The sequence below is a fragment of the Wyeomyia smithii genome, chromosome 1 (assembly GCF_029784165.1).
Source record: "Wyeomyia smithii strain HCP4-BCI-WySm-NY-G18 chromosome 1, ASM2978416v1, whole genome shotgun sequence".
Lineage (NCBI taxonomy): Eukaryota > Metazoa > Arthropoda > Insecta > Diptera > Culicidae > Wyeomyia > Wyeomyia smithii.
Window position 1 is genome coordinate 127,119,270 of NC_073694.1, and position 22,910 is coordinate 127,142,179.

The 22,910-nt window shown below is 38.8% G+C and overlaps 1 protein-coding gene across 1 annotated transcript in view; it reads right to left on the reverse strand.

Moving 5' to 3' along the window:
• Positions 1 to 17,584: 17,584 nt before the first annotated feature.
• Positions 17,585 to 22,910, reverse strand: part of LOC129718099 (major facilitator superfamily domain-containing protein 10) — a 40,626-nt gene continuing 35,300 nt past the window's right edge. The window contains exons 4-5 of the mRNA XM_055668520.1: positions 18,024 to 18,191; positions 17,585 to 17,969 (exon numbers count right to left, since the gene is read on the reverse strand). Of these exons, the coding sequence (XP_055524495.1) occupies positions 17,737 to 17,969; positions 18,024 to 18,191 (401 nt within the window). The 3' untranslated portion in view covers positions 17,585 to 17,736. The remainder of the gene's footprint in view (positions 17,970 to 18,023; positions 18,192 to 22,910) is intronic.

The window sequence follows — 22,910 nt, forward strand, 5'->3', positions numbered from 1 at the left end:
CAAACTGAACGTCAAGTTGAAGTTCTTATTACACTAAGTAACTTTACTGGAGACTGCAAATATGTTGAATAGAGTATTAGAATACTGGACCGTGTATTCCATGCAATAAATACAATTGTATTTTTACATGAAACCTATGATTATATTCAAACTGAAATATCACAAAAACATAAAAAACACATCTTTCAAAATTTCAGAAAGTGAAGATTTTTTGGTAGACAATTTTTAGAAAAAATCATGGTTTGCTAATACTTGCTACCCTATGAGATATCTAATTACCAAAATTATGTATTTTTTTAAAATTGTCAAAATCAAAATGTGTAATATTTTCACTTAAGTACTTCAAAAACTTCTGTACTCGGAAGAAAACGACGTAATTATTTAATTTCTATTGAGAAAAAAGTAGGAAGGTGGTATTCAAGACACGACCGCATGACGTTGGACTACGGTATTCTTATATTCCATTAAAACAAATAATAGAGAGAATTGCAACTCTAGTATTTGCTGCAATTTTATCTAACAGTGCATTTCTGAATGCTGAGACGTTAAAACGTTATAAATAATAATATATACTAAAAGAATGGATATCTTTTATTTAATCGCTGTCATTTCATACATATTCGAATCAACCCTTTGTTTGCTGCACTACCAAGACAATCATTTAATTGAGCGAATTGGTAAAATTTTCCTATCTAAGCAAAAAGCAAACTTTACAAAACTATCTGAAATTGGAGCCCAGAACGATTCAAACGAAAATTTTAAATTTGAAAATTGTTTGACATTTAATCGATAAAACTCATGCTAGGTTAGTTCCAGCCCAGCATATAACTTCATGTATTTGAAAAACAAAAACGTTTGGTTCAATTACTCAATATAGCAAGAGCTCAATCACACGTTTTTCGGTAGTTGTTATCAAGGTTTGGGCGAGTGACAGGATAATATCTTAACTTCTTCAGTTGTGATTTAGAGCATTTCTAATTGTTTTGTTATTTTTCACGATAGTGACAAGTTTGTTTCTTTCTCTGTGTGCGAGAAACAAAATCAAAACCGCGCACCGAGAAACAAAAACGAAAATTTAATGAATGCTCATTGAGAAAACTTGCAACTCTTTTTACCAATAATTTATGATACTCAAAAGAACCCGTTTTGATCTAAATCAAATTTCTAGTAAATAAGTGTTGATCATTCATTGGTAGTAATTTTTCCTCGATGAATTAAGACTGGCTGAAGAAGTTAAAACGCTGCTGTAAAATCAAATTCACAACTGTGTTCGTTAAGACATTTTAATATTTTCAATGACAATAATAATCTTCGATAAACACCCGCTATAGTTATTCACACACATGCTATAACTATCTAAACACGCGTTAAAACTATTCATCCACACGCTGTAGCTATAGTTTTTTATACACACATGCCGAAGCTATCCATACACACGCTATTCCTTTCCATACATCCGATACAACTATCTATACACACGCATAAGCTATCCAACCATGTGCTATTACTATCCATACATACGCTATAACTAATCATTACACACGCAGCAGCTATCCACACAAGCTATAACTATCCGTACACACGCTTAAGATATACACGCAATAGCCATAATATGCTACACATGCTAGTGTCTTACACACGCTATAGCTAGCCATACACACGCAACAGCGCCATCCCTATCATCGCAAATGTCATAGCAATACAGATGCACATACGCTATATGTGCACACTGCACACACACTAAATGGCGGTAGCTTTCCTAGTGGCGGTGCTGGCTCGTGCAGTTTCTGGCAGTTCTGGCAGTTTCGTGCAGTTTTCACCCAACGATATCTGAATTGGATTACCGCTGGTGGGGTCCAACTCAGATCCAAGGAGAACCGAACTGTATGAAGAAATGCAGCTCCGCCGCTGCTGCTGATTATACAAGACCGGCCTGGTGGCCTTCCACTTGTTAACTGATGAGGCCTTCCACTTGCTATGAGACGACACAGGCTATTATATAGCCCAAAGCAAAAATCCATCCGCGAGCAAACAAGAAGCGAGCTTGTGATTGGTTGAATGTGCACGACTTTTAACACAACTTTTAACTAGTTTAGTATCGAAAACATATTTAAATTATTATATGACAATCTTGCGCAATATTTCCCCTATCAATCAAGCCATTGGTGTTTAGAATCTGTTCAGTGGTAATGATAAAAGAAGCATTTTAAAACGGTGTTGAAACACCTGTTGCAGCTACCGAAAGCGAGCTCGTTATTGGTTGAAAGCTGCGAGACTGTTTACAAAGTCAGATCGGTTGTATCCGTTAGTGTCGACTGTGCTTGTGAAGAGAGGTGGTGATTGGTTGCTCGGTATGATTTAGACAATCGATGTGATTTATCAATTTTTCAATAGTGTATCTCGAACAATAGGTTATTTTTGTTACATAAATTCAACCGTAAAAGAATTTCTGATCGGTTGATGCCAAAACCTCGAAATTCTGAAAAGAAATGACTGATATATAAGCGCTCAAAACCTGACCACTTTTCCCTGGTTTTCCCCGGTTGAATTACTAGATTTTCAAATTCAGGTGCCTAACTTCGATATAGACGTTAGTCCAACGTCAAAAATTGTAAAAAATAATTCGAGTGAACTCATAAAATATCACAATAAAACGTGAAAATCAGATAATTTTTTTTTTTAACCATATGACCGAGTCCCAGTCTACTGTGCACACACGCATCCACGCGGAGAGCAAAGAGGCCCGCCGCCGAACCACTTGTGCACAATTTTTCTTCATCTATAATTTATTTGACACGGCACAAATACAAATTAATGTTTAACGGCACCAATTATATCTGGTAGCTTACTTTCTAAAGTATCTTAATAACTAAAAGCAAATTTTTTATCCTCGCTGCCGACTACGAGCTGAAACTAAATCCAACTTAGGCTAGAATGTTTTGCATTAAAAGCACTGGTTTGTTTTTTTTAATTTTTTTTTTTTAAGGGGGGATTTGTTAGTAGCTTAAGTATTTATGATAAATATTAGTAAATAATGAGTATGTGTGTCCAATCACAAATGGTGACTTCTCAACACTGTTAGAAATTTTTAATTTTAATTGTTAGGATTTGTTTGCTTTCGCAATAAGGACTTATCATTCGTAGGGATTTAAACCTACTTGTCAGAACAGGGGAAGTAAACTTACAACTAACTTAATTGCTAACTTATTGGCTATAAAGAGAGCTTATCGTAGCAATTGAGGATTGCAACGATTTTTGTCGAAAATTGTTAATAATTTTATTTGACATAGCTTCTAATGGTTCAACACCAGTAAGTCTATGTAATTCGAGTGTACCAAACCAAGGAGGACGCTTCAAAATCATTTTCAGAATTTTATTCTGAATCCTTTGGAGCGTTTTCTTCCTTGTTGAACAGCAACTTGACCAGATCGGTACAGCATAGAGCATTGCTGGTCTAAAAATTTGTTTGTAAATCAAAAGTTTGTTCTTTAAACAAAGTTTAGAATTCCTGTTAATGAGAGGATATAAACATCTCGTATATTTGATGCACTTGGCTTGTATACTCTCAATGTGCTCTTTGAAAATAAGTTTTTTATCATAAATTAGTCCCAAGTACTTAACCTTGTCGGACCAACTTAAAATACCCCATTCATCTTGACAACGTGATTATTATTTGGCTTGAGGAAAGAAGCCCTAGGCTTATGCGGAAAAATTATCATTTGAGTTTTAGAAGCATTGGGAGAGATTTTCCACTTTTGCAAGTAGGAAGAAAAAATATCTAAACTTTTCTGCAATCGACTGCATATGACACGAAGGCTTTTTCCTTTTACGGAAATGCTTGTGTCATCGCAGAACAATGACTTTGTGCATCCTGGAGGCAAATCAGGAAGATCTGAAGTGAATATGTTGTACAGGACTGGACCCAAGACTGAACCTTGAGGTACACCTGCTCTGACAGGAAATCTATCAGATTTTGAATTCTGATAGACAACCTGCAGAGTTCGATCAGTAAGATAATTTTTTAAAATTTTGATTAGGAAAATTGGAAAATTAAAAGTTTTCAATTTCGCAATCAAACCTTTATGCCAAACACTGTCGAATGCTTTTTCTATGTCTAAAAGAGCAGCTCCAGTGGAATAACCTTCAGATTTGTTAGCTCGTATCATATTAGTAACTCTGAGCAATTGATGAGTTGTGGAATGCCCATGGCGAAATCCTAACTGTTCATTTGCAAAAATTGAATTTTCGTTGATGTGTGACATCATTCTGTTAAGAATAATTCTCTCAAACAGTTTACTTATTGAAGAAAGCAAACTGATTGGTCGATAACTTGAAAATTCAGCTGGGTTCTTATCCGGTTTTAAAATGGGAGTAATTTTTGCATTTTTCCATAATTTGGGAAAATATGCAATTTTGAAGCAGCAATTGAAAACTTTCACTAAAAATTCCATTGTGCTCTCAGGGAGATGTTTGATTAGTATATAAAAGATTCCATCGTCACCAGGTGCTTTCATATTTTTGAAATTTTTAATAATTGATTTAATCTCATTCAAGTTAGTTTCAATTATTTCTGCAGGTAAAAAATTCTGGGAAGAAATTAAATCAAATTGACGTGAATGAAGTCATCATTTTCAATTGGACTCACAAAATTCAAATTTGAGTTATGAACACTCTCAAACTGCTGAGCAAGTCTTTGAGCCTGTTGTTCATTGGATACAAGAAAACGTTCACCATCTTTTAAAACTGGAATAGGCTTTGAAGGTTTCTTAAGAATCTTCGACAGCTTCCAAAATGGTTTTGAATATGGTTTCAATTTTTCAACTTTAGTCTCAAAATTTTGATTTCTCAGAAGAGTAAATCTATGCTTAATCTCTTTCTGTAAATCTTTATAAATAGTTTTAAAAACAGGGTCACGAGAACGTTGATATTGACGTCTGCGGACATTTTTCAAACGAATTAGAAGTTGAAGATTTTCGCAAATTATTGATGAATCAAATTTCACTTTAGCCTTTGGAACAGAATAATTCCTGGCATCAACAATTGCACATTTTAATGCTTCCAAAGCGGAATCAATATTCACTTCGTTTTGCAAATCAAGCTCATTATTGAAATTTCTCTCAATATGAGTTTTGTATCTTTCCCAATTAGCCTTGTTATAATTAAAAACAGAGCTCATAGGGTTTAAAACTGATTCATGTGATAAAGAAAAAGTTATTGGAAGATGGTCAGAATCAAAGTCAGCATGTGTGATCAAATCACTACATACATGACTTTGATCTGTTAGCACCAAATCAATTGTTGAAGGGTTTCTTACAGAAGAAAAGCATGTAGGACTATTCGGAGACAAAATAGAATAGTATCCTGAAGAACAATCATTGAATAAAATTTTGCCATTGGAATTACTTTGAGAACTATTCCATGAACGATGTTTAGCGTTAAAATCGCCGATTATGAAAAATTTCGAACGATTTCTGGTGAGTTTTTGTAAATCACCTTTCAAATAATTTTTGTGCTCGCGTGTGCATTGAAATGGTAAATATGCTGCGGCAATAAATAAAATCCCAAGTTCAGTTTAAACTTCAATTCCCAAAGTTTCAATAACTTTCGTCTCAAGATGGGGAAGAGCACGATGTTTGATTCGGCGATGAATAACAATTGCAACTCCACCGCCGGAACCCTGAATCCTATCATATCTATGAACCACGTAATTGGGATCATATTTTAATTTTATGTTAGGTTTCAAAAACGTTTCAGTAATAATTGCAATATGCACATTATTTACTGTTAAAAAATTAAAAAGCTCATTCTCATTGGCCTTTAATGAGCGAGCATTCCAATTTAATATTTTAATTGTTTTATTTAGAATCATTGCTAAATTTTAAATTAGAAACAATTTTAATAGTAAAATTTGTGCCTATTTGAATGGCTTCAAACATTGATTTTGCCTGCAACATGGCGTTCATAAGATCGAACATTGCCTGTTGCAAAAAAGAAAGTTTACCTGCCGTAATAGGCCCCAGGCAGTTGACATTAGAAAAAATATTTTCGGCAGCAATATTAGCTGGAGTAACAGGTGTACAATTATTTTCTAGCGTGTTTTGCTTACCCATATTAACGGTCATTTTCGAACTACCAACACTAGGCGGTATAATGTTCGAACTACCTGTAACCTGTGCATAAGTTAAACGGGTATGCAAAGGAGTAGGTAAACTATGCGTCACTGGTACGCTTGGAGAATTTTGTTTTGAAGTTGGTTTTAATTGAGAAATTGAATTTTGTTTACCTTGCCTTGCCTTAACAATTGCTAAACGGACTGGGCATTGATAAAAAATTGACATATGGTTGCCGTTACAATTCGCACAGCGAAAATTTTTACTCTCTTTCACAGGACATGTGTCCTTTTTGTGAGAAGAGTCTCCACAATTAAGACATTTTTGGTCCATGTTACAGAATTTGGAACCATGGCCATAACGTTGGCAAGTACGGCATTGGGTGATATGCTTTTCACCTCCGCCATACTTCCTATAAATTTCCCACTTTACACGCACATTATACAAAGCATGTGCTTTTTCAAAAACCTTTAAGTTGTTAACCTCATTGCGGTTAAAATGAATTAAATAATTAACTAGGGAAATTCCAGTTCTCTGACTGTTTTCGCCTCGTGATTTTTGTTTCATTAGAATTACTTGGGTAGGGGCTATGCCAAGTAATTCTGTTAAAGTAAGTTTGATCTCATCAACGGTTTGATCGTTGGTGAGACCTTTCAAGACAACCTTGAACGGCTTGGCGTTCTTGGTGTCATATGTAAAAAATTTGTACATCTTGTCAGTTAAATACTGAACAAGACGATCACGACCCTTTACTGAGTCGGCTAATAAGCGGCATTCACCTCTACGGCCAATTTGATAGGTAACTTTAACGTCAGAAACAAACGCTGAAAGTTCCTTTTTGAATATATTAAATTCAGAAGAAATAGTTACCACAATAGGTGGAACTTTCTCCTTTTTTAAAGATTTTATATTTTGTATAGTTTCATTATTAATAACTTCCATTTCACCAGCTTCTTGCTCAGGCAAAATATCAAAAGGATTGTCACTACAGACACTCGATGTGTCAGAAAGAGATGCCTCTCTTTTCCTCCCCGCAGCGATGCGAGGTTTCTTTTTCCGTCCAGCCATTTCAGGTGATACGAAAAAAGTTAAAACAAATGTTAAATTCAAAAGTAGGTAGTCTTGAGAAAGACTGATGTGAAATAACTTTCAGGTAATCTTTAAAAGACACACTGACAAAACACAAACTTTGAAGCTATAGGCAGTCAAAGACCAGTCCACAAGCAACCGAAAAAACGTCTGATCTGTAGGACAGTTCAAGACGCACTGGGCACTGGTTTGTTGTTTGATGGTTTTCCATTGCCATAGGTAAGCAGCATATTAAATATGTTCCGTTGCTGGGCCAAGATATTACGAACTGGCATATCGGGTTGTCTCCCTCGAGCCCTGAGAGTATCGTGTGGGTCTGGTTGCTGTTTCCGGATCCGGGATCTTAGCGTGTTCTTGTCGTTTGGTTGGATGTAGGCGGGAGGGAATAGGACTAAACTGGGGCGTGGAAGGATTTCAGGAAAACGTATATAAGGGACATGTAGGGTAGGTCACGGCTCGCCAAGACATCACGAACAGGAATAGCCGGCTGCCTACCTTCGGCGTGCAAGGAAGCCATTAATTCAGACCTGGCGTTACGGTGTACAGCGCATGACCAAACAACGTTCTCTATGTCGTGATAACCTTCATCACAGGCACAGATACCACTCTCCCCGAGCCCAATACGACGGAGATGCGCGTCAAATCTATAGTGATTGGACATAAGCCGGGACATCACGCAAATGAAATCCCGACCTACATCCAACCCCTTGAACCACGGACTCGTCGATACCTTGGGGATAATGGAATGTAACCACCTTCCCAGTTCCCCTCTGGTACAAGAATTTTGCCAACTGATGATCGTATTCTGACGTACAAGTGCGAAAAATTCATCAAAAGCAATTGGTTTTTTATAAATATCACCGTTTGTTGCGCCCACCTAAGCCAAAGAGTCCGCTTTCTCATTACCCGGTATCGAGCAGTGAGAAGGGACCCACGCTAAGGTAATCTGAAACAATTTTTCGGATGAAGCACACCAATGTTCCCGTATTTTCCCCAGGAAATACGGAGACTGCTTAACATCTTTCATCGATCGGAGAGCCTCAATGGACCTGAGACTGTACGTAAAGATGAAATAATGGTCCGTGGGCATTTTTTCGATAATCCCTAGGGTGTACTGAATTGCAGCTAATTCTGCGACGTAAACAAAAGCAGGATTATCGAGCTTATGGGAGACGGTTAAATTGTTATTGAAGATACCGAACCCATCGAGAAGTGATCCGTCAGTGTAGAACATATTGTCGCAGTTGATGTTTCGATATTTATTAGAAAAAAATTTTGGGGATCTGCTGCACGCGTAAATGATCCGAAATTCCACGAGTTACTTCTATCATGGATGTATCTAAAAACACAGTAGAATCAGAAGTATTTGATAAGTTGACACGATTTCGAATATTCGAAGAAGGATTAATATTTTGAGACATGTGATTAAAAAAAAATTGAAAAATAAATAAAAAAAAATTGAAATAAACGATCCGAAGTATGCTGATTTAGAAAACTGCATATTCTTTGGTGATTTTAATGTTTCGAATCACAAATCTATTTTAAAAAACGTGAAACTCAAAAAACTCATCAAAAACTCGTAAATTTCCAAAAAATTGTAAGAGACAGAAATTTTGTTACTTCTACGAAGTTATTTTAAATTTTCTGATCTGAAACTTTTTCGAAAACTGCAGAGCTCTAGCTTGTAGGAATAAAAAAGTTGGTGTCGAAGCGCCATATCTGCGACCAAATCGCGAACTAAACTGAACGTCAATTATTCATTTATTTATTTATTATTTAACGAGGTACAAACTGAACGTCAAGTTGAAGTTCTTATTACACTAAGTAACTTTACTGGAGACTGCAGATATGTTGAATAGAGTATTAGAATACTGGACCGTGTATTCCATGCAATAAATACAATTGTATTTTTACATGAAACCTTTTTTTTTTTTTATTCTCGCTTATTTTCCGTCGGTCTAGTTCCGCCACTGTTGTGGCCAATCACCGACGCCCAGGGAGGCGACTCCACACCCAGGACCCTAACTCACGACCCGTTTATTAACGGACCGGCGCCAACGGCTTTACTTCCTCATGCGATGGAAGGCGCGATCCTAGAGATTTTTCGCCTCAGAAAATCTCCCGGTGTCGGCTAGGATTGAATCTAGACTAGTTGGGTTGGTTGTGAGTGGATCACGCCACCTCACAACCATCGACACCTATGTCGGCGGTGGGATTCGAACCCAGGCGTCGAGCGTGGTTGGCGGAGACGTTACCAACCACACTAGGCCCCCGCTCCTACATGAAACCTATGATTATATTCAAACTGAAATATCACAAAAACATAAAAAAACACATCTTTCAAAATTTCAGAAAGTGAAGATTTTTTGGTAGACAATTTTTAGAAAAAATCATGGTTTGCTAATACTTGCTACCCTATGAGATATCTAATTACCAAAATTATGTATTTTTTTAAAATTGTCAAAATCAAAATGTGTAATATTTTCACTTAAGTACTTCAAAAACTTCTGTACTCGGAAGAAAACGACGTAATTATTTAATTTCTATTGAGAAAAAAATTGTAAAAAATAATTCGAGTGAACTCATAAAATATCACGATAAAACGTGAAAATCAGATAAATTTTATAAAAACTCGTAGATCACTGAAATTTGAAGAGTGTTGAAGAAATTTTGTATATTCTGTAAAGTTTCATAGAATTTAGAGATCTACAACTTTGTCGAAAACCGCAAAGTTCTAACGTGTAAGGGAAAAAAGTTGGCATCGTAACGTCAACTTCGCGGCTAAATTTCGAACTCATTAAAACATCCAAAATGAAACCCTAACCACAGACAAACAAACGTGCCTCTTCGAACAAAAATCCTGAAAAATCTTCGTCCTTATTTCAAACGTTACACTCATGCGCCACTATGTGAGCTTATTGCCTACTAACTTGTTTTCGTAAAACGGTTTTTGCCTTTGCTAATAGGTGTGCACGCTTGCTTAAATCAACACAAGCGGCATTCGTCTTTGATAATGAAAAGGCACGCTTGCTTATAGCAACACTAGCGGCATTTTTGTCCTCTAACAAAATTTCAAAATATCTTTACTTTTCTGGTAGATAAAATCGTCATAAAGTGGCACGTCTGTTTGTCTGTGCCCTAACTATAGCAAGAAACTTTGTAGAGAAGCGGAAACCGATTGATCCAACCCTGAGAGCGCTAATAATTTCGTTCCCATTCCTGGTCCAGTGTGCAGTGGTCTCCACTGATCGTCTAGTTGCGGGCTGTACTCCAACAACGATACCTCAATTGGATTACCACTGGTGGGGAGCAGATCGAAGGGAAGTCGACCGTCAAGACCAAGAAATGAGCTTCTCTCCGTACTAAATATCCTTTTATAGCGTCACGCAGTACGGAGAACTTAGGTGATCTCTACTTCCTTTCCACGTCGCTTTTTTCTGGGTGGACTCATCACTGCGACAAGAGATTAGATCTATTGTGATATTGCCAGGTGTTTTCTGTACTCCGCACATCATATTATTGGCAGTATTACTGTTGAAGTAGATGATACGCTTATCATTCATATCCGTGCTTGCGTGTAGGTTTTACCTTTCCGTTTCAAGCTTACAGCTCTACTATACCGATCCTCTGTCCATCCTAACAATATCGTCTAATTACAATTCCCTGGAGAAAACTTTCATTCGTTACTCACACCAATTTTATTATAAAAGGGACTTATTTTTGTTAGAAGGAGAGTCTACACAGGTACTGCAGAAGTCAGATTGAAGGAAGGGTACGTAATGGGGAGCCTGAGAATAAACACATGCTTGAGCCCTTTGACAACCAAATGGCCTGATTCTACTATGATTCGAGCCCACGACCACCCGCTTATCAAAGCGGACGCAGTAACCTTGCGGATACGGAGCTTCCCTTTCCACGTCGCATACGTCGGGTTATGAATGTGATGCCAATGGGACACCGCCACTAATTTCTGCTAATGAATCACACCAGTGAGCGCAACTGCTCGTGTTTTGCCATCTATTGAAGAATTGTAGTAACTATTGATTTTTCCAATCAAATCAGAACTAGATGTCATTGAGTATGAGTATTAAAGTTGTTCATCGTCATATAGAAATGATGAAACTGGTATGTGGATATTTGACTGGTATGTGGATATTTGACCTTGAAACGTTTCCGTAATGTTCACTAAGCAATATAAAAGAAAGGATAACTATCATATTATACAAATCTTGCATGTTTTAGCTATCCAACAGTATACTATTGAAATCGGTACAGTTGTTTGAAAGCTAACATATTAGCATCTGGAAACTTCGATTCTGCCAACAAAAAGCGTTACATTTTCATTTCAGTTTTCACATAATGTACCCCTCATTCTGTGCCGAACACGCATCAGTACTGGACGTGTTTGGTGATCGGTCCGATAGAGTATAAAACAAAAGACGTGTGAACAAGTGTTGGCATTGTTTGCCTGGTCGAGTGAAATAAATCCGGGTTCAAGGTCGTTCCTTTGTGCAACTGTTTCGCATCGTGACTGCCAGCTGGTGCGTAAGCCGATTTGGCTGCTGGCTGGATTGTGCTACAGCAGTGGACGAGACACAAACGAGGAAAAAGAAGAAGCCATCAGTGTCAGCGAGTCGTATCGCTGTGTGGAGTGATCTCACACCTGGCTCGCTGCTGGTGGCTGTTTGGTGCTGCTGTATTGGTGCTGCTGGCTGTAACGGCTGCTACTTCGAACGATCGGACAACCAACCTTACTGGAAGGGAGAAATAAAAAGGTACGTGTTCTTGTCAGCGCTAGTGCGCTAAACATAGCGCGATGGATGTAGATCCCTCGCCTCCCGCGCCACCATCCCCGAACCCCTCTGACCCTGACCCTTCTGTTACCCCCTCCCCTGTTCATTCTTCAGTCCCCCCTCGCCCCAGGCTTTACCCAGACGGAGCCCAGGGCAGCTATACTGTTTATTTTCGGCCAAAGGCAGGACCGAAATCGAAAAAGTTGAACCTCTTGCAGATTTCTAAAGACCTGACGAAGGAGTACAAGGGCGTGACCGAAATTTCCAAGGTCCGGCCTAACAAGCTCCGTGTCGTGGTCGGTAACCTGAAAGAGGCCAACGATATAGCTTGCTCTGAGCTCTTCACACGCGAGTATCGCGTTTACATACCCGCACGAGACGTGGAGATCGACGGTGTCATAACCGATTCGAGTCTGTCCGTCGAGTGTATACTGCAAAGTGCCAAAGGGTGCTTTAAGAACAAAACTTGTCCCGAAGTAAAGGTGCTCGACTGCAAGCAATTGCGGTCAGCATCGATCATCGGTGGCAAAACAGTATACACTCCGTCAGACTCGTTTCGAGTTACGTTCGCCGGGTCTGCACTACCAAGCCACGTCTCGATCCACCGGGTTCGTCTCCCTGTGAGGCTCTACGTGCCCCGCGTCATGAACTGCCTGAATTGCAAGCAGTTAGGCCATACAGCCGCCTACTGCTGCAATAAGGCACGTTGTGGCAAGTGTGGGGAGTCTCATGCGGAAGATTCTTGCAGTGTTAACGCTGAAAAGTGTATTCACTGCGGAGAAAATCTGCATGAGCTCTCGACATGTGCGGTGTACATGCAGCGCAGGGATAAAATAAAACGGTCTCTCAAAGAGCGTTCAAAGCGTTCCTACGCTGACATGCTGAAGAAGACCGTTACCACTTCTCCCGTTACTTCGAACCCCTTCGATCTGTTGCCCTCTGAGGAAACCGATTCTGACGATTCACCAGCGGGAGCATCTTACGCCAATCCTGGGGAGTCTAGAAAGAGGAAAAGTGTTTCCTCTCCTAAACTTCCCAGAAAAGGTCCTAAGATTTCTCAAAGTGAAATGAAGGTTACAAACAAACCAAACAGTGCTGCGGAAAAACCGAAGCAAACTCCTCCTGGGCTGGCAAATTTAAAGTCCCAGAAGGAGTTCCCAGCACTGCCAGGAACATCTAAAACCCCAGTTGCTCCTTTTACACTCCCAGTTGATGAAACAAACTCTGGATTAGTGAAATTTTCTGACATTGTGGACTGGATTTTTGAAACTTTCAATGTACCCGATCCAATTAAAATTTTTCTTACAGCATTCCTCCCAACAGTTAGATCATTTTTGAAGCAGTTGACTGCCCAATGGCCTCTCCTTGCAGCGATTGTATCCTTCGATGCCTAATTCAACTGCGTATATGAAGGATTCTATCTCTGTCTTACAGTGGAATTGTAGAAGTATTTTACCAAACATTGATTCGTTTAAAGTTTTGATAAATAAAAACAAATGCGATGCATTTTCCCTTTGTGAAACTTGGCTTACTTCAAATATTGATCTCAACTTCCATGATTTTAATATTATTCGCCTTGATCGAGACACCCCATATGGAGGAGTACTTTTAGGGATTAAAAAGTGCTATTCTTTCTATCGTATTAACCTCCCCTCGATTCCAGGCATCGAAGTTGTCGCATGTCAAATGACAATACAAGGTAAAGAGCTTTGTATTGCCTCAATATATATTCCCCCCAGAGCACAGGTTGGGCAACGGCTGCTCTTTGATTTAATAGAACTTCTTCCCTCGCCACGTTTGATTTTGGGAGACTTCAACTCTCATGGCGTGGCTTGGGGTTCCCCATACAATGATAACCGCTCCTCTTTAATCTATAACCTTTGCGATGACTTCGACATGACTATTTTAAACAACGGTGAAATGACACGTATCCCGAAACCTCCAGCGCGCCCAAGCGCTTTGGATCTATCCTTATGTTCGACGTCGCTACGGTTGGATTGCACATGGAAGGTAATCCTCGATCCTCACGGTAGCGACCATCTGCCTATTCTTATTTCAATTACTAACGGGTCAACTCGCATGCGACCAATTGACATTCCGTATGACCTCACACGAAATGTCGATTGGAAGTTATACGAGGAAATGATTTCAAAAGCGGTCGAGTCGATTCAACATCATTCACCACTTGAAGAATACAACCTCCTCGCGGGCTTGATTCTCGACGCCGCGTTGCAAGCCCAAACGAAGAAATATCCCGGCGTAACGATCAAAGAACGGCCTCCCACTCCGTGGTGGGACCAAGAGTGCTCCGATGTCTACACGCAAAGATACGACGCATTTAAGGCCTACCAGACGGGAGGTATACCTGGCGACTATTTACGGTATTCGGAGCTTGATACCAAGCTTAAAAGCTTGGCTAAAGCAAAGAAACGTGGATATTGGCGTCGGTTCGTGAACGAGACGTCGAGGGAGACATCGATGAGCACTCTTTGGAACACAGCCCGAAGAATGCGGAATCGCGTAACGGTCAACGAAAGCGAGGAGTCTTCAAGTAGGTGGATATTTGATTTTGCCAGGAAAGTATGTCCGGACTCTGTTCCTGAGCAAAATATTGTTCGCGATGCGTCTCCGGGCCACGACGCGATAGAATCACCTTTTACGATGGCAGAACTTTCAGTTGCCCTCCTGTCCTGTAACAATAACGCGCCTGGATTAGATAGAATCAAATTCAACTTGTTGAAGAATCTACCCGGCAATGCCAAGAGGCGCTTGTTGAACTTGTTCAATAAGTTCCTGGAGCAAAACATTGTACCGCAGGATTGGAGGCAAGTGAAGGTGATCGCCATCCAAAAACCAGGGAAACCAGCTTCTAATCACAACTCTTATAGGCCGATTGCAATGCTATCCTGTATCCGGAAATTGATGGAAAAAATGATACTCCGTCGTTTAGACCACTGGGTCGAATCAAATGGTCTACTATCAGAAACTCAATTTGGCTTCCGCCGTGCCAAAGGGACGAATGATTGTCTTGCGTTGCTTTCAACAGATATTCAGCTGGCGTATGCTCGTAAAGAACAAATGGCGTCTGCGTTCTTGGACATTAAGGGGGCTTTTGATTCCGTTTCTATTGACATTCTTTCGGGTAAACTTCACCGACAAGGATTTTCTCCAATTTTGAACAATTTTTTGCACAACTTGTTGTCCGAAAAGCACATGCATTTTACGCATGGCGATCTGGCAACTTTTCGCATTAGCTACATGGGTCTTCCCCAGGGCTCATGTTTAAGCCCCCTTCTTTACAACTTCTATGTAAATGACATCGACGAATGTCTGGCAAATTCATGCACGATAAGACAACTTGCAGACGACAGTGTAATCTCTGTTACAGGAGCCAAAGCTGCCGATTTGCAAGGACCATTGCAAGATACCTTGGACAATTTGTCTGCTTGGGCTTTACAGCTAGGTATCGAATTCTCTCCGGAGAAGACTGAGATAGTAGTTTTTTCTAGGAAGCATGAACCTGCTCAGCTTCAAACACAATTAATGGGTAAAACGATTTCTCAGGTTTTGGTACACAAATATCTTGGTGTCTGGTTCGACTCTAAAGGCACCTGGGGTTGTCACGTGAGGTATCTGATGAAAAAATGTCAACAAAGAGTGAATTTTCTTCGTACAATAACCGGACAATGGTGGGGAGCCCATCCAGGAGACCTTATAAGGCTTTACCAAACAACGATATTGTCTGTTATTGAATACGGGTGTTTCTGCTTCCGCTCCGCAGCAAACACACATTTGATCAAACTGGAGCGAATACAATATCGTTGTTTGCGTATCGCCTTAGGTTGCATGCAGTCGACCCATACGATGAGTTTGGAGGTTTTAGCTGGAGTACTACCATTGAAAAACCGCTTCTGGAGCCTGTCTTCTCGTATTCTAATCAAATGTGAGGTCTTGAACCGTCCCGTGATTGAAAATTTTGAAAGGTTAATCGAACTTAATTCTCAAACCCGTTTTATGACATTGTATTTCAATCACATGTCCCAAAATATTAACCCTTCTTCGAATATTCCAAATCGTGTCGACTTATCAAATACTTCTGATTCTACTGTGTTTTTCGATACATCCATGATAGAAGAAACTCGTGGAATCCCGGATCATTTACGCGTGCAGCAGATCCCTAAAATTTTTTCCAATAAATATCGAAACATCAACTGCGACAATATGTACTACACTGACGGATCACTTCTTGATGGGTCCACTGGCTTCGGTATCTTCAATAACAATTTAACCGTCTCCCATAAGCTCGATAATCCTGCTTCTGTTTACGTCGCAGAATTAGCTGCAATTCAGTACACCCTAGGGATTATCGAAAAAATGCCCACGGACCATTATTTCATCTTTACGGACAGTCTCAGTTCCATTGAGGCTCTCCGATCGATGAAAGATGTTAAGCACTCTCCGTATTTCCTGGGGAAAATACGGGAACATCTGAGTGCTTTATCCGAAAAATCTACTCAGATTACCTTAGCGTGGGTCCCTTCTCACTGCTCGATACCGGGTAATGAGAAAGCGGACTCTTTGGCTAAGGTGGGCGCAACAAACGGTGATATTTATGAAAGACCAATTGCCTTTAATGAATTTTTCGCACTTGTACGTCAGAATACGATCATCAGTTGGCAAAATGCTTGGACCAGAGGGGAATTGGGAAGGTGGTTACATTCCATAATCCCCAAAGTATCGACGAACCCGTGGTTCAAGGGGTTGGATGTAGGTCGGGATTTCATTTGCGTGATGTCCCGGCTTATGTCCAATCACTATAGATTTGACGCGCTCCTCCGTCGTGTTGGGCTCGGGGAAAGTGGTATCTGTGCCTGTGGTGAAGGTTATCACGACATAGAGCATGTGGTTTGGTCATGCCCTGTACACCGTGACGCCAGGTCTAAATTAATAGCTTCCCTGCAGGCCGAGGGTAGACAGCCGGCTGTTCCTGTTCGTGATGTCTTGGCGAGCCGTGACCTATCCTACATGTCCCTTATATACGTTTTCCTGAAATCCATCCACGCCCCAGTCTAGTCCCGTTCCCCTCCGTCTACACCCAACAAAACGACAAGAACACGTTTGAACCTTAAGCACAAAACCAGCAACCAGACCCCGCACAACAGAACCAGGACCCAAGGACTACGAGCCTCTGTCCCAACTCACGACATCGTGGCTCAGCAGAACGAATCCATACATGCCATTCGACGATTATCAGACGACCATTGAACAACAAAACACTGATTGGAAGTCCCATGCTAGTTTTAAGTTAGACTTAATTTCAGCTCGTAGTCGGCAGCGAGGATAAAAAATTTGCTTTAGTTTTTAAGTCATCAGATATAATTGGCGCCGTTAAACATTAAATTGTATTTGTGCCGTGTCAAATAAATGTTATGTGAAGAAAAAAAAAAAAAAATAATGTACCCCAGTATAGTGAAGAAAGACGTAGTCCCACGTCATAAATATTCTATCGTCACTACTGCCTGATTGCTCATTTCAGTGAGCAATTCAGTAAGACATATTCAGGATTTTAGGTAGATTCAATTAAAAAACGCCTTGTATCACAATGTGTATATTACAAAAATTGAAAATCATAAAAAAAAAACAAATACTGTTTGCTGGAGTATTATAGATGTTTGTAGATGAAAGTGCACAACAAAAAACTTCATAACTCGTTGCAGCATCAATGCCAAAACTACATATTTACATTAGGACAACTTTAGTCGCTGCATCATAAGTGTTGGAAGAAGCAGAAGAACTCCACCAGTAATATAAGTAATTTTTGATCCAAAACTCCAGAATGCAACAGACGCTACAATCGGGCCAAGTGCACGAGCAAGTGCACCAAGTGAACGAAAAACACCTAGAACAGTTCCTTTTTGATGAAAATCGCCATATTTTGATATAAGGGTGGTCATACAAGTAACCACAAATGCAGTAGCTAAAAAAAAATTTATATAATAAAATATATTTATCAATTAAGACTCATGCTTACATATAGCAAATAAAATCATCCCCAAATACAGTATTTGAGACGATTCAGCTATTCCGACTAATACAAACGCAGGAATGATTAAGTACAGGCCAGCTACGGCAGCAATATGTGTTGAACTTTGAGGAAGTCTTCGTACCACGGACCCTTGAAGAAGCGCCATGACAACGCCTGAAAGTTTATGAAGCTGGATAAATAAAACACATAAAATGAAAAACTCAAAACAGAAAAAGAGACGAAATTTGTTCCCTTTCCAAATGCTTATAACTCGGTTGGTTTCCACAGATATCCTTCGTTTTTACAGCAATCGATTAGAAAATTATTTACGCATCCGCCTAAATGCAGTAAGTTTACAACTTTCTATGAATGTGCGAACTAACGTACCATTGGAAATTTCCATTCCTATTTGAAACGTATATTTCGATCAATCAGAGCTAAGCAAAATGCTTGCTTTCCCTCACACGGCCGACAGAATAAACTGGGATTGCTCGTCTCCAATTATCATCTCTTAGTAGCCACTCCTTGAAATTAACCCTTTCCGACCGGACCCATATAATTGCGTAGGTAGAAGGTGATTTTAAGAAAAACCTTCTCTCTCGATTTTTGAACGTCCTATTCATTGTTTTATTACTCACAACGCTAGTGTCAACATCGCAGCTGCCACGAAAAATAAAAAAAAACGGAGCAAGCAAGTGTTTTTATATAGAAATTACTTCGATTTAGGTTTTGTTATCCGTCATTTTTTACCTACACAATTGTGTGGGCTCGGTCGGAAAGGGTTAAAATATTCCAGTGCAACTTGATATAAAAGACAGCGTATACAAAATTCACCTTCATTCTTGTTTTGGACTCGGCAACGAGATAAATCACATAATAGAGAACATATTTCAAGCAGCCTAGAAGCCGCCTGTGTATAAACCAAATACTCGAAATACGTAAAGTGAGGTGAAATACAAAAATAAGCAAAGCAAAGTTCACAATCTTTTTCGCTGTCAGCACTTGTTTACAGATTCTAAAACTGATTTAGCAAACTTTAACAATAATCAATTAAAGTTCCCAATCGAGAGACAATATTCCAATCACCCCGAACCTATTTCAGGCAGTTTACATATGTTTTCAAGGGATTTTCTTAAGCACACGAATAGCGCCTGAATAGTTGCAATAACGGTTTATTTTTCTCATTCGATGTTTATTCAAAGATTTATCTGTGTTGAACGGTATTTTATAACAATAATCAATTAAAAAATCAAATAATCAATTAAAGTTCCCAATCGAGAGACAATATTCCAATCACCCCGAACCTATTTCAGGCAGTTTACATATGTTTTCAAGGGATTTTCTTAAGCACACGAATAGCGCCTGAATAGTTGCAATAACGGTTTATTTTTCTCATTCGATGTTTATTCAAAGATTTATCTGTGTTGAACGGTATTTTATGTATTCGTTATACAGCTAAATAATAAGAGTTTTCGTTCTAGCCATTGAAATTGTCGATATTGATAAAAATTCAGGAGGCTTGTTTCATCGACTGATTAAAGTAGGCCCCACTGCTTATCAGTCAACTGTCAGGTGCAGTGGAGTACCTTATTATTGTGCCATCGGGTACAGTAGAATCGTTGAAGTTTTTTTACGCGGGGGATAAATAGTGCGTGAAATAACTGCGGGGATAAGCAACGCGCAAAAAATCGGACACTCTAGATAAGCGATTTGAAGACAAAAAACCTAAATTTATCCACCTAGCGGTCAGACCCAGCCTTTCTAATTCAAACTTTTATTTGTAAAAATAGTTTTACATGAACGCTTCAATCCAATAAATGTATATTCTTTCTTTAGGTTTAATTAATTTAATTAATTAATATTGTAATCTATACATATAAAAATGCAGTCCGGTCTGTCAGTCTGTCTGTCTGTCTGCTCCATATAGGCTCGAAAACTACCGAACCGATCGACGTGAAAATTTGTAGGCAGGGGTTTTTGGTGCCGATAATGGTTCCTATGATAGTTTGAGACCCCTCCCTATTCTGGAAGGGAGGGGTACCATACAAATGAAACATAAATTTCTGCACAACTCAAGAACAAACCAAGCAAATGAAACCGAATTTGGCATGTAAATGTTTTCAGTGGTGAAAAATATGTTTATAATGTTTTGACACCCCTCCTTCTTTTGAAAGGGAGGAGTGCCATACAAATGAAACTCAAATTTCTGCACATCTCGAGAACCAACCGAGTAAACGGAACCAAATTTAGCATGTGAATGTTTTTAGGGGTAACAAATATGTCCATAATGGTGCGACACCCCTCCATTTTCTGGAAGGTTGGATTCTAGGTTGGTGATTTCCGGTTCCTGAAAAACAGCCGATCGAATAACACCCAATATGGGTATTTCTTCAACCAGAATGACGGTCAGAGGCCAGAAATTATCTAAAATCCAAGATGGCGATTTCCGGTTTGTGAAAAACAGCCTAAAATAACCAAATACCATCCAAAATGAGTATCTCTGGGACCAGAATGATGCAATGAGCTAACAATTGACCTCAGGCACTAAATGGCAACTTCTAGGAAACAGTCTAAAATGACCGAATAATACTCAATATGGATATTTCCGTAATCGAGATGATGCATAGAAACCAAATATTGACCCTGGACCATATTTTGAATTTAGAGACGACCACTTTTGAGTGTATATTTCACCGAGAAAGATCAACCATCCAAAGGGAATAAAACCCATATCAAATTGTTATGAAGTTTGTTATTTGTAAGTTTGAGAGATGACTCGTTAGTATGACTATAGTTATGTTCAAATAAGTCATGTAATCTTTGAGATAATAGCACAGTGCAACAAAAAATGACTTTTTTGTCTGTCTTTGCTTCTATATATAATTTTTTGGTGTGTTTTTATGCAAAACTAAATTTCCCCGAGTTTGAACATATTTCAACTTATGGGGTAACGATGGCGCCACTTTGAATTTTTGAGAAACTGGTAATTTTTGATGTTTTTTCGACGCCATTTTGTTTTAAGACCTAATATCGAAATTCTAAGAGTTTGTCCACATATTAGCATTTTTTTACCCATCTTTTGAAAAAAAAGATCATAAATCGGGCAAAAACTGAGCTCAAAACGGTGATTCTACGGAACCGGTTTTGGAATAGTTTTAGTATATTTCACACAGCAAAATAATATCGATTATTTCTGAGCATTATTGGTAATTCGCTAATATCTTAAAGTGGTAGTCAAATTATATCTTATTTTGAGTAAAAAAGTCTCAGAAATCGAATGGTAGGTGTCTGATCTACGTAAAATGTCAGCAGATAAACCTCTTTTTGTATTGTAGGGGAATTGGGCAAAATCGACATTTTGCTGACATTTTACGCTACCATTCGACTTCTGAGACTTTTTTACTCAAGATAAGATATTATTTGACTACCACTTTAAGATACTAGCGAATAACCATTAATGTTCAAAAATAATCGATATTATTTTGCTTTGTGATATATACTAAAACTATGCCAAAACCGGTTTCGTAGAATCACCGTTTTGAGCGCAGTTTTCGTCCGATTTTAGATCTGTTTTTTTTTTTCAAAACATGGGTAAAAAGATGCTAATATGTGGACAAACTCTTAGAATTTTGATATTTGGTCTTAAAACAAAATGGCGTCAAAAAACATCAAAAATTTCCAGTTTCTCAAAAATTCAAAATGGCGCCATTGTTGCCCCTTAAGTTGAAATATGTTCAAACTCCGGGAAATTCATTTTCGCATCAAACTTCATCAAAAAATCATACAGAGAAGCCAAGGCAAAAAAATGGTTGCACTGTGTAGACTTTCGTTGTTTTATTAACAATTTTATACTCAACGGTTGCTTAAGTTTTTTTTTATTACTTTATTAAGGTGGCTTTCAGCCACAGGCTGGTTCGCCACCATACGGTTGCTCAAGTCCTATTGTAATCAAATGAAATGGGAACGTATAGGGCAGCCAAACTTTGAAACCACGTGTTCAATCATAATTCATCAGTTAACGCATAACTAGCCCGCTCATCTAATAATAATATTGATCAAATCGGTTGTGTGGTTTCTGAGATAATGAAGTTTCGTGATTTTCACATTTCGGTTATTACAGACGAAGTTACAGTCCGAGTACAGTAAAATTCGATAGGTTGTTATGAGGCAGCAAGACTTATTAGTTGACACTAATTTTGTGGAAATCGGTTCAGCCATCTCTGAGGAAAGTGAGTGAGTTCAAGTGGTCTTCGGAAAATGTTCCTTTTCATAGCTGGATTTCAAATTTTTAAACATAACAGGCAAAGTAATAGTCCGATTGCAAAACAAATCAATAGGGTCTTATGGGGCAACTAGACCTTCCGCTTGACACTGATTTTTTGAAAATCGATCCAGCCATCTCTGAGAAATATGAGTGAGATAGAACAGTCTTCAGAACACGTTTCTTTTCATAACTTTTGAACTACAAGTTCAATCTTTATAAAATTCAAAAGTTAAGGGTATTCCTGGAAGCCCGTTCATTTGAAACCAGTGATGGCATGAAAATATAAATGCGTGCAATGCATGCAGTGCACGATGTATCCAACGATGCAGGCGATGATGTGACGCGATGAGTTTTGTTTTGACGTAGAACTACGTTTTTCTTTAGCCTACCACATAGGGATGTAAATGGGAAAACTAGTAACGAAAAGGGGACGAAATATGTCCCTTTTAAAATGCTTATAAATCAGTTTGTTTTCAACCGATTTCCTTCATTTTTGCAGCAATTGTTTCGAAAATTATACACGCATCCACCCAAATGTAAAAAATTGCTGATTGATTATGCAAACTATTGTACTATTGATAATTGTCAAGCCTTGTTTAAACGAAAATTACGTCCTCTGATTGGTCGTT